Here is a 17,329-nt window from a genome sequence, read left to right as displayed (position 1 = left end):
TGAGCATTTTTTCATGTCTCTTGGACATTTGTATTTGCCAACCTTTTAGATGGCTTGTGTTTGAACTAGGCAACTTCTGCAGCATCCAAAGTCATATCAGAGACTTAAATAGCTACAGAAACCTAGCTTAAAATTTCTGATTCTACCATTTCCTAATTACATGGTCTTGGACAAGCTACGTTACCTCTCTGAGTATTGGTTTCTTCATTTACAAAATTTACATATCTCATGGTTGTTATAAAGATTACATAAAATAAATAGTTGGCAGAGGTAGCAGGTAAGAAAATAAATCAACACGATTTAGTAAAATAAGTGCTTCTGAAGGCCAGAGACAGATTACCACTGAAAGAAATTAAGCTCAGCCTAGGTAGGACTTGGGTCGGGGAGGGAGGCAGAGGTAGTCAGGAATCAATATTGGAGTTAAATCTTAAAGAAAAACAAAAGGCAACCAAATAAAGTAGAGAGCACACTCTAAGTAAAAGGGAAAAAGGGTAGGAGGACTGTGGGGAAGGCATGAGTATGCAAGGCAACTTGACATCTTTAGAAAACATCAATATAAAAAGGAATCTGGCAATTCCCAGAGCTAACATTTGTGGTTTTATACATTTACAAATATACCCATAGGATCATGACATATAGTAAATCTTTCATCTTAATGAGGCACAAATGTGAGTCATGAGTAATGCAAGAGAGCAGTGCATTGATATCTAATGATGATGAATTTATTGGGGTGACAGACATATTGGTGATATTGATAAGGAATAGGGATAGAAAGTTTTCATGTAAAGATGTATTTAATTTGGACATCTAAAGTAGAGATGTTTCCTAAATGCAACTGAGAATGAAAAACAAGAGCCTAGAAGAAATGTTCAGCCTTGTCTCCTTGTTCAGAATATTAGTATACAAGTGATAATTGAATCACAGTAGCAAATAGATCACTCAAGAATACTGAAGTCATGGGAGAGCATAATTGCCAATGATACATCAGATAAGGGGTTAATTTCCAAAATATATATATTGCTCATACAACTCAACAAAGGAAGACAAAGAACTCAATTAAAAAATGGGCAGAGAAGCTAAATAGACATCTCTCCAAACAGGACATACAAATGGCAAAGAGACATGAAAAAATGCTCAATGTTACTAATCATCAGAGAGATGCAAATTAAAATGACTATGAGGTATCACCTCCCACCTGCCAGAATGCTGCCATCAACAAATTATCAAACAACAAATGCTGGCAATGGTGTAGAGAAAAGGGGACTCTAGTACACTGCTGGTGGGAATGCAGACTTGTGCTGCCACTATGGAAATCAATATGGTGTTACTTCAAAAAATTAAGAATTAAACTGCCATTTGACCCAGTGATCCCACTTCTAGGAATATATCCTAAGAAGCCTGAAACACCAATCAGAAAGAATATATGTACCTCTATGTTCATAGCAGCACTATTTACAAGAGCTAAGATCTGGAAATAGCCAAGTGTCCATCAATAGATGAGTGGATAAAAAAGCTGTGGTACATATACACAATGGAGTACTATGCAGCTTTAAGAAAGAAAGATCTCTTATCCTTTGAGATGACATGGAGGCACCTGGAGAGCATTATGCTAAGTGAAATAAGCCAGTCATAGAAAGACAAATACCACATGATCTCACTTATTTGTCGAATATAATGAACAAAAAAAGCTGATGAACAAAATAGTCCCAGAGACATAGAAAGGAGTACAGTTCAGACTGACAAACTTCAGAGGAGAGCAGCATGCCTGTATACGTAACCAATGGACACAGACAACAATGCTTGCTTTGCTGCGGGCGGGCGGGGGGGGGGGGGGGGGGGGGGTGGCGGGTTTAGGAAGGAGGATGTCTGGGGGAAAAATGGAGAAACATCTGTTAACAAAAATATATTAATTAATAATAATTTTTAAAAAAGAATACTGAAGCCAGTGAGAAAAAAAGTTGTGACCAAAATATTTCTAATACATGCCCACTTTAATTCAACTTTAATGCAAGGGGTATAAGTAGAGTGCTCACCATATGCTCAACATCAGCCTACCAAAACCACACTCAATGGCGAGGGAAGCAGAGTACGTGGATAAAGAAGTAAAGACCAGGGCAACAATAATGTGCTTTTAAATCAACGCTATTGTTAATGTTGGTAAGAAGTAGGTGATTATGTTACGCAAGCAAGGCAGTGCTAGGTTATAGAGTTTTAATTATTACAATAAAGACTCTGAACCTAATCCTTTAGATCTCATTATTCACTAATTTTCCAGAAATGAAGACATATCAGAATCTTTGGGAGTCAAAACGCTTTAGATGATTTTTTGGAAGTATACTTATCAGAATTACTGCTCTGAACAATGGCAGGGTTTCAGATATAAGTCTTGTGCTGAAAGTGATATCAAGGGAAATCACACTCGAAGGCCTACGGGAAGCACTGGGTGGTGAAAGGCCAGGAGGCAATGCATAGTGCAAAGATGTGGACTTTACAGTGAGACAGATGTAGGTTCAAATGCCAGCTCTGGCTAACTTACTGGTTCTGTGACTTTGAGCAAATTATAACCTATTTATACCTTAGTTTATTCAGGGGTAGAATGGGGATGATAATAATGATACCTATCTTAAAGGACTGCCAATGAAAATTAATAAAATAAATATATATAAATATTTAAATGAATATAAGAGATTTGGTCTATCACTCTTTATTTTAATAATAATAATTCATTGTTATCTAGTAAATCCATTAAACAAACAGCAATTAAAATCTGAATCATAAAGTTCTTCAACTTTCATTCTGACAAAAAATAATTCCAGGTTTAAAAAAAACCACTGTAATTTTGTTTCTTTTTTCTTTTTTTTATCCTCACCCAAGGACATTTTTCTATTTTTTATTCAGACAGAGTGAGAAGGAGAGAGAGAGAGAGAAACATCGATGTGAAAGGGACACATCAAGTGGTCGCCACCCGCACAACCCAACCAGGGCCGGGGACAAACTGCAACCAAGGTACGTGCCGTTAGCAGGAACCAAACACAGGACTCTCTGGACCGCAGGCTGATGCTCCAACCGCTGCAATCACCACACTGTTGTCCATGTCCATGAGCTCTTAAGAGAGCAAATCTTCTCAGAAGTTGCAAATATTACTGACCATAAGTTATTTTAGAAGTTAATTCCGTGAATATTTGCTGAATGTGTGCCATGTAAACTCGCCACGCCATGTATAGCAGGAGATACACAAACGAATAAGATGTAAACCCCAATTTCTTTTACACTTGAGAACAAAGGGCAAATTAGAGTTTTACCTGACTAACTCGATTTACTTCCTCTTCTTCTTCCTCAGCTTCCTCTCCAAATGAAAGTAAACTGAAATTTCTAATCAAAATAGGAAGAAAAAAGAATGAAAGAAAATTAGGAAGAAAAACTTAAACAAAACTTATAAATATCCTAATTTAAAAAAAAAAAGACTAGAACTTATAAGAAGAAATATATTCTGACTGTTTAACAATATTCAATATTACTTAGTATTCAGTAGAAATATACTAAGCATCTATATTTTCAGCATAATGTTAAGGTTTTGGCCTTAGACCACAGATGTTTCATATACTAGACTAAATTAATGACCAAAAATCCACTCAGAGTGCTACCATTAAATATACTAAGTCAAACATAATAGAAATAATTGTTTTTTATATTTATCAAAAATGGTTTGTAAAGGGGGAATTTTGAAAAACTAATAAATATATAGACCTGAAAACACTACAAATAGGAAGCAATCTAGTGTTGGCCAAAATATGACAATATTTTTAAATTAATAAGTTAAACAAAACTGTCCAATAAAATAGCCCATGGGGAGAAAAAAAAAATCTAAGTGCCTTCTTTGAGGCTTCAAACAAAAGATATCCTGAGGAAGATAAATAATTAGATATTAAAACTCTTTCTCAAATATTGGAAAAATAAAAGATTTGTAACTAAAGAGGAACTTTCATTTCAAAACCTAAATGTAATCAATGACTACCACATCATCTCCAATATATTTACTATGAATTAAAACAAAAATAAAAACACCCAACTTTTGGGCTTATTGTCAAGATAAATTGTAGAGATAAAATATTATAGCTGAATATTTTAAGAGTGATCTTTAACCCAAAGATAAATTAGTCAAAATAAATGAATCAATAAGTAAAAGGAAATCAAATATATAGCTATATATGAAGTTATTTTGCCACATGACATCAACTGCTTATTAAAATGTCTGCCTCATATCTGAGAGTTTATAAAAGCAACTTAACTTACTTATATTATAGGGTATCAAGGAAAGGAATGAATATGTATTAGATACCTACACGACTGGGAATTTTCAAATTCCCCTTCTTATTTAATCTTCATAACAACCAGGTTTTCTTTTTATTATAATCTCCACTTTATAAGATGGGGAAACTAAAGGCCAAAAAGATGAATAAACTTTGCTTTTGATTGACTGGGTTAGGGAGGATTATACTTAGACTGCCTGAATCTAACACTTTAAGTACAATAAAATCCCTAATATGGATGCCACAATTCAATAAAATAATCCATTGAAATCTAATTCTATGATATCTATTTTAATAAAACAGATTAATAATGTAAAGAATACTGTTCACAAAGTACTTCAACTTATTTTTTAAAAAAAGTGTATTTTTGAAAACTATCCTAAGGGAATAATCCAGATACAGAAACAGCTTTATGTTTTTAAGTATTTATAATTAGATTATTTTAATAGTACCAAAAAAGGAGTGAAAAGCTATGTAAACACTCAGTCATATCCTTCATTCTTTATTTTCCAAGTTCCTTATACTATGCATATATTGAAAAAACAAAAAATTTCTCAAAACTCTTTTATATAAATAATTGCTACAGTAACCCTACTTATTTATATTAACATAAATTTCATATGGACATCTGAGGCAATGCTTCCTTAGATGAAGTTTAAGTTACACACTGTATTTGTATTTGAATAAAAGAAATGCCCATGCAGAAGAAAAGCCAACACATACTCAAAACTCAGATAGCTCCCTGGTCCAAACTGGCCTCCCCCTCACTAGTAAACAATTTTTACAAAAGGATATTAAATGAACTAAATGAATCAGTGTTGCTTTTCAAGCAGAAGAACAATCTTACTACTATAATTACTTTGTGCCTTTGGGTTTCAATGTCTTTACTTTCTCCTCTGGTTTCTCTTTTTTTGGCTTTTTTATTTCTCTTGGAATGATGTCATCAAAAGGATTAAACAAAACCTATGAAAAAAATTTGACATTAATCCATTTTTAAAATTTCACAAAAAAATTAAAACCAGTATTTAATTGCTTTTACATTAGTGTGTACTTTTTCCTCACAAAAATATTATAAGTATAGTGAAACATATACTACATACACATAAAGTGCTTCCACTTACCCGCCCTCATTGTGTTCTCTTAATAATCCTATGTGCTATATTAAGTAAAGGATATCTTATCTTTATTTTTCAAAATTAAAAAAATATTCAAAAAAACTTAATACATAGTATGAGAGACAAAATCAGGTGTTTTGATTCCAAATCAAATGCTCCTAAAGCCCACACTCAAGGGCTTCCTCAATAAAGGATCACTCTTAAGTTACCTAGGAAGTCACTTCATTAGGTTAAATAAACCGAATTCCTCTAACTTTCCATTCTGAGTCCAGCTATTCATTCATTGGATTATCAGCTAAAATTTCATCTTAGAATTCAAAACCTTCAATTAAAAAAAATTCTTAACTGAAAACCGTGCCTAAATTACACAGATAAAATCTGAGTTGTGACTTAATTTAGTATAAAGATTTCATGTGATAGTTAAAAAATACTAACAATCAGCTCTGGCCAGTGTGGTTCAGCTGGTTGGGCACCAAAAAAGGTTGCTGATTTGATTCCCAGTCTGGGCACATGCCTGGGTTGTGGGCTCAATGCCTGGTGGGGGTGTGCAGGAGGCAGCAGGTTGAAGTTAAGCTCTCATATTGATGTTTCTTTCCATTTCTCTAAAAAATCAATAAACTATTCTTTAAAAAAAGTACTAACAATCAATTTCTCTTAAATGACAATTTAAGTGCTGTATCTTATACTCATCATGCTCCTACCTCACAACTTTTTATTCTGTGTGGATTAAGTGGTCTTTCTTCATCATCAGTGTCTACTTCTGCCAGTCGCAGCATGTTATATATTGTATCCCCTGTAATCTACCAAATACAAACAAAAATTTAATTGTAAATTATTACATTCATTCTTTGAAATAAGGGAACACTTTTGGAAATATTTTTTTTAAATAATTAAAAGGGAATTTCATAATGTTATATAAGAACATATGCATTAAATAATACAAATAAAGCAACCTCATCTTAAGAGGAAAAAACATGGATGAAGTGCAACTCTTCAAAAAAGTTTTTTGGGAAATTTCCAATATATACTTAATATCATCTTTTATTAAAAACTAAACTATAATGCCAAATAACCTCCTACTGAATGACAACTTTTCATTCAAACATCATAAACAAATGTAACTTTAGAATAGGGTAGAACAAACAAATAACAATATGGTAAGTGCTTTGCAGATATTATCTCATTTAATCCTCACAAACATCCTAAAAGTAGCTACTATCATTATCTTGCTTTTCCAGATAAGAAAATTAAAGTTCAAAGAAGTTATAGAGCCGAGAGTAATGGCCTCTCAGAATTCTAACATTATGCCATTCTTTATCGCTAATGTGTAAGTTATATAAAGTCAACTGTAAACAATGGTGCAGAATGGCAGCCTTTATTTTTAGATGAAATAATAGAAAGTAAAACCTATGCACATCAGACAGCCTGTGCCAGAGTGGCTCAACTGTGCCAGTGCGTATTTCTTAACTCATGTTGTTAAGAATTAAGCAACAATATTGTATTGAATGTTTTTAGCATGACTCCTTTCATTCAACATTTCTCAAAAGTTTTAAAATAATACCAATTGTATAGTTGTGCTAAGTTTGTTTTTTCCTTTATCATCACGAACTCCAGTTGCCTAGGATATGGAAAAACAATTCTTATGAAACCAGCAGAGGGAGCTGATACACTAGTGATGTCTAACATGTCTAAGATAAAACATACAGGGATATAGTATTTATGAGAAGGGAAAAGAGAGTAAGAAAAAGAAGACCTTCAGAAACCTTTTTTAATGAAACTTATTAAAAATTCTATGGAAGTGGAATTCCCTGATATGATGTTGATTGTGTGCAGGATTAAATAGGTACTATTGAAAGTAAATGTCAGGTAAATCATTTTAATGTTAATATAACTTCCACTTTAAACTTAAGAGAATTCATCATTAACAAAATAATCTTTAAACTACTATATTTTATTACCTAGGTGTCTTTCTCAAAACAAAACAGTATCAGCTGAGTGACATAGTAGCTAATACACTTAGTATGATTTTAGAAAAAAGAAAAATTTTAAGTTATAACCAATGCCTTATTTGAAATACTCAATAAAATTCAGGTGGTCCCTCATAGTTCATTTTAACAGAAATATATTCCCTCGTTTTTGAAAATAAATAAATATCCTAGGGAATAATTTATGAAGGCAGCTCTTAGATAAGTTGATCATATATATCATAGAAACCTAATATAATGGATACAAACCTTTCCAAAAATGGTGTGTTTATTGTTAAGTTCATCTGCTCGACCCAGTGTAAAGAAAAACTGGCTGCCATTATCATGAGGACCAGCATTTGCCATGGCAACCAGTCCTCTCCGATTAAAACGCAATCGTGAGTGGAATTCATCCTGAAGGATGAAAAAGAAAAGATTTAGTGAATGACCTCAATGATAAGGCCCTTCATATTCAGCTAACTAGCAAGGTCCCATATGGTTTCTAATAAAAAATGCTTAAGTTTCTTTAACTGTTTTTCAAGTATAATCAAATCCAATATCCTTCAATGCTATTAAACGTGACTTCAGTATCCTGTGTCTTGTATATATACTCAGCTACGAATTTAGCCTATTTTGTGGAGAGCTGTCTACTTACATAGAGAAAAGACTTAGAGGGGTAGGGATTTCTAGGAGTCATTACCCTATTTGTCCCATCCCTCAAAGTCATCAAATCATTTAGAACCTTCTATTTTTTCTCCAAGAAAATAACCTTTGAGTCATTGCAGAGTCTTCAACAATTGTCCCTCCCTACCCCATTCTAAAAGTCAGGAAACAATTGCTTTCTTACTGTTTTTTAATTCAAGAAATCTAGCCCTGGCCCTGGCAAGTTTGGCTCAGCGGTTAGAGCGTCGGCTTGGGGTCCAGAGAGACCCGGGTTCGGTTCCCGCTAAGGGCACGTACCTCAGTTGCAGTTTGTCCCCGGCCCTGGTTGGTCGTGCAGGTGGCAGCCACTCGATGTGTCCCTTTCACATCGATGTTTCTCTCTCTCTGTCTCTCTCTCCCTCCCACTCTGTCTGAACAAAAAATGGAAAAATGTCCTCGGGTGAGGATAAAAAAAAAAGAAAAAGAAAAAGAAAAAGAAAGAAATCTACTATTATGATGTTATGTGCTTTACTACGTTTTTTAGAGTCCTAAGTTGAATGTTCTCTGAACTGGCAATGGTCCCATTTGCCAATTTTTAAAAGGGCAGCAGCAGGCTTTCCTAAGCTGGTTTTATTGCCATGGTCAGGCTACATAACACAAACATTAGTCTCTTAGTTAATAGAATTTCTACTCAGGTCTGATACTAGATTTATTTACAATATAGCCATGTTATATAATCAATACTTTTCCTTAATAATTTTCAAGAGATTTAAACTCAAAAGATCATAACTCTATATACTATATTAAAAATGACATAATTTAAAAACTTACCAAGATAACTCAGTACCTGAACATGATTAGCAAGAATCTCAATTTAGAAATAAAGTCAAAAAGAGCTGCCCAGCCAGTGTGGCTCATCAACCCATGCACTCAGAGGTCACCAGTTCGATTCCTGGTCAGGGCACATGCCTAGATTGTAGGCCCGATCCCCAGTGGGGGGCATGCAGGAGGTGGCCAATCGCTCTCTCATTGAAGTCTCTCTCTCCATCTCCCTTCGTCTCTCTCTAAACAATAAAGAAGAAAAAAAAGAGCTATTCTGTTTCATCAAATAATAAAATAAAGGAATGATTCCTACTAGATGGAGGCTCTAAAATCATAAGACATCTCAATTTGGTCAAATACAAACATTTGATACACTTTTATAATCACTCCACATTTTCTAAAGACATCATCATGGAAATTAAAACAAACAAAAACAGTTGAAGTATTTTTTGCAAGAATCACACAGTGACCACGTAAAATATTAAAGGAAACTCCAGGTAACCAATCCCATTAGTATAAACACAAAATCTTCAAAAATTCCCATATTTTAAGAGCTGTTAAGGTTTATTTATTCAAAGAACATGATATTGGTACCATTAGATTAATAAATAATAATCTAACTTTTAGCTTTTACTTGAACCCATTGTTATTCTTACTGTCTTAAGCATGACATTAACTCTTTTTTCTTTTTAGATCTATGTTGGCAATTAACAAACCACTGACCTACTCTTTATTAATATTCAGGCCTTTTACTAAAAATTGTATGTTGCTTCTTTCTTATTTTCCCCTTGTGATTTCCTGTTATGGTATGTATGTTGTGCTACAGAGGTCTACCTACTATGTAAAGTTTACAGTTAAATCTATTATGAACTGAACTGTGCTCCCCCGAAACTCATATTTTGAAGCTCTAATCCCCAGTATTACTATACTGAGATAGGGACTTAAGAAGATGATGATGGTTAAAGAAGGTCCTAAGAACAAAGTCCTAATCCATTAGGGCTGATGTCTTTATAAGAAGAGGAAGAGACACCAGAACATGCTCTCCCTCTCAACCATGTGAAAACACATCAATAAGGCCAATATCTGCAAGCCTGGAAAAGAACCTTCACCAGGAACTGAATGCCAGCACCTTGATCTTCGACTTCCTAGCCTCAAGAATTGTAGGAAACAAATTACTGTCGTTTAAGCCACCCAGTCAGTGGTATTTTGTTATAGATCCAAGCAGATTAATACAAAGTTCATATAGTATTAAATAAAATGTTTTAAAATGGAATGGAATATGCAATGTTCTAAAAATGTTTTACATTTACAGAGATGCAGAGATCAGATACAGGCAGATACTCACCTTTATCTCCACCTAAATTCAATCTAGTATAAAAGTTTGTGATAAGGCAACTTAGAAAGAACACTTGATAGGGTAAATGCTGTTCTTATACCTGTGTAATTCTAAATATGTGACAGACACCTGGTTTTGTGCACTAATGTGAAATGCATTTTCTTCTTGTGGGGCATAATCATTTTCAATTAAGAAATCCTAGCTGACTTGCAAATAAATAATAACAATAATAAGTTAGGTCTCACCTTGAACGGGGCTCCATAGACAGACTCTCCACCAGTTCCTGTGCCAGTAGGATCTCCCCCTTGGACTATAAAACCAGGTACAACTCTATGAAAAATGGTCTTGTCATAATATGCTGAAAAAAAAAATTATCAAAGTCTAAAACAAAGTTTATAGTTACCAGAGTTAATACAACTAGAGTCATAAGATAACCCCCGCCCCGAATGTTAAATAGCCTCTTAAACCAAAACCTCTTCTTCTCTACTTATCATAAAATATATTCTCAAAATAGCATAATTTCTACACAAACATACTGGTTATTTTTTTTTTTTTTACTTATTTCAAAGATTCTCTCAAACTCTGGATTACAGTTTTCGACTGGTGGGGGATGTGAGAAAAAAACAACAACAATTTTGTACCCCAGGGGATATTTGTCAATATCTAGAATATCTAGAAGTATATGGCTGTCACACGTGGGAGATGCAGTGTAGTCACCACAACAAAGAATTACTGCCCAAAATGTCAACAGTGCTGAGAGGGAGAAATCCTAATAGAGATTCAAAGCCTTATTTCCTGTTTTTAACTTTTCTCCCTTTAGAAAATTAATTTACATATATGCATGTATGCACAACCAATGGACATAGACAACAATGCTGGGGAGGGAGGATGGGGAGGAGGGGGTTTAGGGGGGGAAAAGGAGAAACATCTGTAACAAAAATAAGTTAATAAAAATTGGAGGAAAAAAAGAAAAATTAATTTACATAAATAATATATAAACCAAAAATATATCAAAATTACTCGATTATAGGCCAGCATCATCAATGCACTCCTCAAGAAACTTTCAATAAATAAATAATCAACACAATATATAACTGAGTCCAATTAAACTCTCAATAAGCTTGTTAAATGATTGAAAGAAATTCTTTATATTTATATAAAAATATACTATTTGGAAATCATAAACATACAAGAGGATCATATATAATATAATAGTTACCATCTGGAACCTAGAATCATTAGGGAGACTTCACAGAAGAGAGAAGAATCAGGAGAGCTGAATGAGGTCAAGCATAAGCCAAGCATTTGATGTGGGTGGAAGGGCAAGAAGTAGGGTTTGACGAATCAGAGAAGTAATAAATAACAACAAGGGCCAATATGCATAAGACAAGATTCTCAACATTTTTACTCATTAGGGTAATATATAGCAAAACTATAACGAAGTACTCCTTTACACCAACTAGAGTGGCTATCAATAAAAAAAAATGGAGCCCTGGCCAGTTTGGCTCAGAGGTTAAAGTGTCGGCCCACGGTCCAGAGAGTCCCAGTTTCGGTTTCCGCTAAGGGCACGTACCTTGGTTGCAGTTTGTCCCCTGCCCCGCTTGGGGTTGTGTGGGAGGCAGCCACTCAATGTGTCCCTTTCATGTCGATGTTTCTCTCTGTCTCTCACTTCCTCTCTCTCCCTCCCACTCTATTTGAACAAAAAATGGAAAAATGTCCTCAGGTAAGAATAGAAAAAAAAGGGAAAATAAGTGTTAGTGAGGAGGTGGAGAAACTAGAATCCTCCAATATTGCTAGATGGGTTGTAAAATGGCATAGTCACTGTGGAAAAATTGTAATGATGTAATTACTGACATAAGTCATAAAGTAGTTATTACATAGGTACTTTGTGATACTTTAGGGTCAAAACAAGACTATGGTTTATCAAATTCATAAAGTACTATAGTACAGTGGTTTGCTGGCTTACATTTGTAAGATATTGATGGATATAAAAATCCATATTTCAAAAAATGTATTCTGGCCCTGGCCAGTTTTGCTCAGTGGTTAGGGCTTTAGCCCTCAGGCTGAAGGATCATGGGTTTGAGTTCTGGTCAAGGGGATGTACCTGGGTTGCAAGTTCTATCTCCAGCCCCAGTCGGGGTCATGTGGGAGGCAACCAATTCATGGGTCTCTCTCACATCGATGTTTCTCTCTCTCTCTCTCCCTCCCTCGCTTCCACCCTATCTAAAATAAAAATAAATAAATAATGTATTCTGTAATCTAACAATTTTATCCAGTACTTAGGAAGGATTGGAAGAAGTTGAAAGGAAGATCAACTTATTTTTTTCAATTCCCTTTCCCAGTGAAGAGCTGTTGGTCTACATTCACAAGAGCTTCTCCAGTGCAGACAAGTTCTCCTTAGTTACAAATAGAAATTGTAAAAACCAAGAGGTGTAAAAGTATCTCTCCTGTGTCCCTAAGTAACCATTTACTTGGATTAACTGTATGTAGAAGTTAGGAGTTCTGAGGTTTGCTTCTTATTAGCTGTACAACAAATTCAATTTTTTTTTCTTTCTTTTTTTATTGAGATTCAATCAACATACAACATTATTTAGTTTCAGGTATACAACATAATGATTAGATACTTATTCAATATTATTAAATGATCACGAATGACAATATCTAGTTAATATCTGTCACTATAGTTTGAATTTTTTTCTTGTGATGAGAACTTTTAAGAACTACTCTTTTAGCAATTTCTAAATATGCAATACAGTATTAATAACATTCACTATGCTCTTCATGTAATTTTCTCATTAAAAAACTACTAATATAAATTAACTCAGAGTTGTTCTGAAGATTAAATAATGTAGTCAACCCACAAGCTTTCACGTTCAACTCAAATGTGATGTCAAACTTCCATATTTTTACTTAAATTCTACAAATTCCGATTCAAATCTGAATATAAAACACATTCCAGTCTATATCAGAAAATAAAGATAAACCCTCAGGTCCATCATATGTACTCAATCAACATTTTTTTAGCACAAAATCAGATATGCTTTATCAAAACATCACTCAAACTTACAGAATGGAGACTGGATGGGAAGTGATGAAACAAAGAGAGAATGAGAGAGCTGTTCCAAGGGTCAAAACTTTCTTGAACAGACTCAAGAATTCTCTAGGAAGCAGATTGATAAGACTCAGAGAACTATTAGATGTGAGGGAAGGGGGACATAAAAGAGCTCTTTATTACTTGTGCTTTCAAAGTTTAAAATTACCTACCCTTTTCTTTTCTATTTCTTATTAAGTCTTTCAGTGATGATGGCTTTTTACTTGAAGCTTTTCCTTTTTATTTTCCTAATTATATTCTTGTTGGATGGATAAAATTATGATTATTATATATATATAGATAGATAGATAGATAGATATATTGGGTAGGAATTTTCTACAAGTTCTCTATATCATAATTTTGTATTGATGGCTACAATACCATTGTGACTAACTAGTTATAAATAACAGGAAAGGAGCAAGGGGAAGGTCAAATATTATGGGCATTCATTTGTGCAGTTCTGCCAGGAAGCTGCAAAGGACCCATCTATTCCCAGCAGATTTCTGGTGGAAGGGACTGGACAGGGGAAGAATAGATGCATACCAGTAAAGTTTGGGTGAAAAGGGGGAGGTAGTTGCCTATCAGTCACACTTGGGAACAGGTCATTGGCCAGAGTAGGTGTGGCCACTGCAAGCATGAGGAAGATTTGAGATACTTAAACTCCTAAACAAGGGAGTTCTCTCTCTTTGCTCTCTTGGGACTCTTGTTGCCGGAGGTGCATTCTCTTGGCTCCCCTGCATTCACCCATGTGGCTCACAGCCATGTGGATCCCACACAATGGACTGATGAACTCTAATTAGCCTAATGCTGTACTGGACCCAGCTCCACCATGGAATGGAAACTCTGGACAGTGACTTTGCTTCTAGCTCTGCTGAATCCCCAGCTGCACATTTAACTGGACTGGATTAAGGGAAATGGAACTTTATAAACCAAGAGATGTAATTCCAGACAAACAAAAATCACTCATTCTCCCTTGTGAGTCTCAGTAAATTCTTTTTCTTGAGAATCATAAGAACCCCACTCCCACTAGCGATGAAAAAAGACCATCTCTAAATTTTTCCGGTAACAGCTAGAATTTCAAATATCCACAAAATTTCCATATCCACTAATTTTACTTCCTTGCAATTTATTAATAATCATGGTTGAACTATGCATTTATAGTTTTCTATTTCTTTGCAATTTATTATTAATCAGTTAAATTATGCATTTACAGCTGTTTTTATAGACTATCATGTACTATAATAGATTTTGCTGCTTGCTGTTGACTTTCTTCTTAATTGCATGAACCATTCCCATAAATATTTTAAAGAAAGAGGTTTCATTATTTCATTATGCATGTTCATAATATCCTCCAGAATTTTCTTCACTATTGAAAAAAGAAATTTACACATTTCTCAAATATAAAATGAAGTTCCAAAGTGGCTGTTCTGGTATTAGTCATTATAGTTTTTATTTCTGGCTGTGCAATGAATGGGTATCAATATATATTTTGACTATATTTTTGCCCATGTACATATAGAAATTTATATTTGCATTTTTTTTAATCCTCACCTGAGGACATCTTTGCATTTATCTTCAAATAGAACAGGAGGGAGAAAGGGAAGAAGAGAGAGAGAGAGCAACATCGATGCAAGAGAGACACACAGAGTGGTTGCCACCCACACGACCCCAACTGGGGCCAGGGACAAACTGCAATCGAGGTACATGCCTTAGTGGGAACTGAACCCAGGACTCTCTGGTCCGCAGGCTGACACTCTAACCATTGAGCAAAACTGGCCAGGGTATATATTTGCATTTTTAAAACATTCATGTGTCTTCTAGAATCTTGTGTTTTCTGTTTAATTTTGTAGATATTATCATGAATAACTCTATTCAAAAATTCCTTTTGTGATTTGTCTGCCCCATTTATTTTAGTCTCTCTCTCTCTCTCTCTCTCTCTCTCTCTCTCTCTCTCTCTCTCTCTTTTATCCTCATCCAAGGACATTTTTGCTTTTATCTTCAGATATAGCGGGAGGAGAGAAGGGGCAAGAGAGAGAGAGAAACATCAGTACAAGAGAGACACGCTGAGTGGTTGCCAACTGGGGTGGGACGAACTGCAACCAAGGTACGTGCCCTTAGTGGGAACCGAACCCTGGACTCTCTGGTCCGCAGGCCGACACTCTCTTACATCAATGAACCAAACCGGCCAGAGCTTAGTCTTTTTTTTTTTTTTTTTTTAACAAATATTTTAGTTTTGTAAAGATAGTTCTTTTAACATCTTAATATATACTTATGTTTGTCACTTCTAAAGAGTTATTAAACTACCAGAATTGTGTTTTGTATACTCACAACTGTAAACCTACTTTTGCCCACCACTGTATGCCTCATTCTCAGATACTGTTACCTTGAAAACATGAGAATATTTATATAAAATCAAAGTACCTTACTTAAATGGTGAAAGGGACATTGTGTATGTTACTTATGATCTGTGATTTTTATTTTAATAAAATAAGTTAGGCAATTTAAAAAAGAAAAGATAACTGATGAGGTATGAACTTGAAGAGAGAAGGTTGAGGTAAATAGAAACAAAGAGATAAATAATCACATAAAGTAAAAAAAAAATATATATATATATATTTTTTTTTTTGGTTTTCTTATCTGCTTCTTTCTGCTCTCTCCTCTGTTTTACAGACCTAAAATTTTACTCCTTCTTCATGCTTAGAGGAATAAAATTATCAAAGCTAAAAAGCTTCCTTTCCCTTCTCATATCTTTTTTCACCTATTTTTTAAAGTTAGAATTATTTAAAATTTTCACTCATTTTTAAATGTTCACCTATGCTGCAAAGACCTATAATCCAATATTAAGTCTTTGTCATTGTAGATCTTTTGTTTTCTAAACAAAACTAAAAACTAAAAAAATTCTCCCAGACACAGAAAGACAAATACTGTATGATCTCACTTCTATGTAGTGTCTAAAACAGTTGAACTCATAGAACCAGAGAGCAGAATGGTGGTTGCCAGCGGGTGGGGGGAAATGAGATGTTGGCCAAAAGGTACAAATTTTCCTTTATATGATGAATAAGTTCTGGGGGTCCAATGTACAGCATGGTGAATACAGTTAATATCACTGTATTGAATACTTGAAATTTGCTAAGAGAGTAGATTCAATTCTTCTTATCACAAAAAGATAAATAAGTAAAACGGTAACTATGTGATGTAATGGATATGTTACTAAACTTCATTATAGCAATCATTTCACAATGTATATGTATATTAAATCATCACATTGTATACCTTTAAAAAATCATGTTGTAAACCTAAATATATACAGTTTTATCAACTGTACCTAATAAAGTTGAAAAATAAAAAACTCAGAACTTCCCTTTGACTGTGAATACCATGTGAGTTGAGAGCCACACCTGAGGCTGTGCTCCCCATTTCTCGTTTTCATTCATTTGCCTTTTAATTATGGAAACTACGCTTGGAAAAAGAAATACTGCCACGAATGTTACAAGATCTAGAAATATTATGACTTGTTAATAAATCATAAATAAACAAGCAAATCAGATATAGAGAATTAAAATGGAGTTCTCTGAATTAAATTCTTAAAACCTTGACTTTATTCATTTAGGAATATCTTTATTTAAATTAATCTGCTCAGGCCCCTTTGCGATGATAATTCTCTCTCACCTGTTCAATGAAGAGAATTGCTCTGGTTATTTTTCTTATTATTTTTCTATTCTTTTCTTCTTCTTGTATTTTTAGAAATAGGGAAATAATTTCTTACTGCTGTAATTAAGCTTCATCATCACCTAATTTAAGAAACTATTTCTTCTTTATTGTCATATTGTATCCGGGTGTTTTCTGTTTCTTCCATTCAGTTGGTCCTGGATTGTAATTTACCATTCATTCTTTCTAATGGTTTTGGACTTTCACTCTTCTACTGTAAAATTTGAGCTTTAAATTCTTCAAAACTTCTTTCCAGAAACAAGTCTGACTCTTCTGTGTCTACTGTGTTTCTTGACTCTGTTGACAGTTATTTGAGGCTTCTCTGACTGAACTACCTGTCT

The 17,329-nt window shown here is 34.2% G+C and overlaps 1 protein-coding gene across 4 annotated transcripts in view; it reads right to left on the bottom strand.

Moving 5' to 3' along the window:
* The window catches only part of CWC27 (CWC27 spliceosome associated cyclophilin), a 187,965-nt gene that overhangs the window by 156,991 nt on the left and 13,645 nt on the right, over nucleotides 1-17,329 (bottom strand). For all 4 annotated transcript variants that reach the window (XM_036280302.1, XM_036280301.1, XM_036280303.1 and 1 more), the window contains exons 3-7: nucleotides 10,435-10,547; nucleotides 7,660-7,803; nucleotides 6,127-6,225; nucleotides 5,170-5,273; nucleotides 3,303-3,372 (exon numbers count right to left, since the gene is read on the bottom strand). In XM_036280302.1, the coding sequence (XP_036136195.1) occupies nucleotides 3,303-3,372; nucleotides 5,170-5,273; nucleotides 6,127-6,225; nucleotides 7,660-7,803; nucleotides 10,435-10,547 (530 nt within the window). The remainder of the gene's footprint in view (nucleotides 1-3,302; nucleotides 3,373-5,169; nucleotides 5,274-6,126; nucleotides 6,226-7,659; nucleotides 7,804-10,434; nucleotides 10,548-17,329) is intronic.

Source organism: Molossus molossus, unplaced genomic scaffold (genome assembly GCF_014108415.1).
Source record: "Molossus molossus isolate mMolMol1 unplaced genomic scaffold, mMolMol1.p scaffold_m16_p_3, whole genome shotgun sequence".
NCBI lineage: Eukaryota > Metazoa > Chordata > Mammalia > Chiroptera > Molossidae > Molossus > Molossus molossus.
The sequence above is the reverse complement of the archived record's forward strand: the minus strand, read 5'-3'. Positions and strand labels throughout refer to the sequence as shown.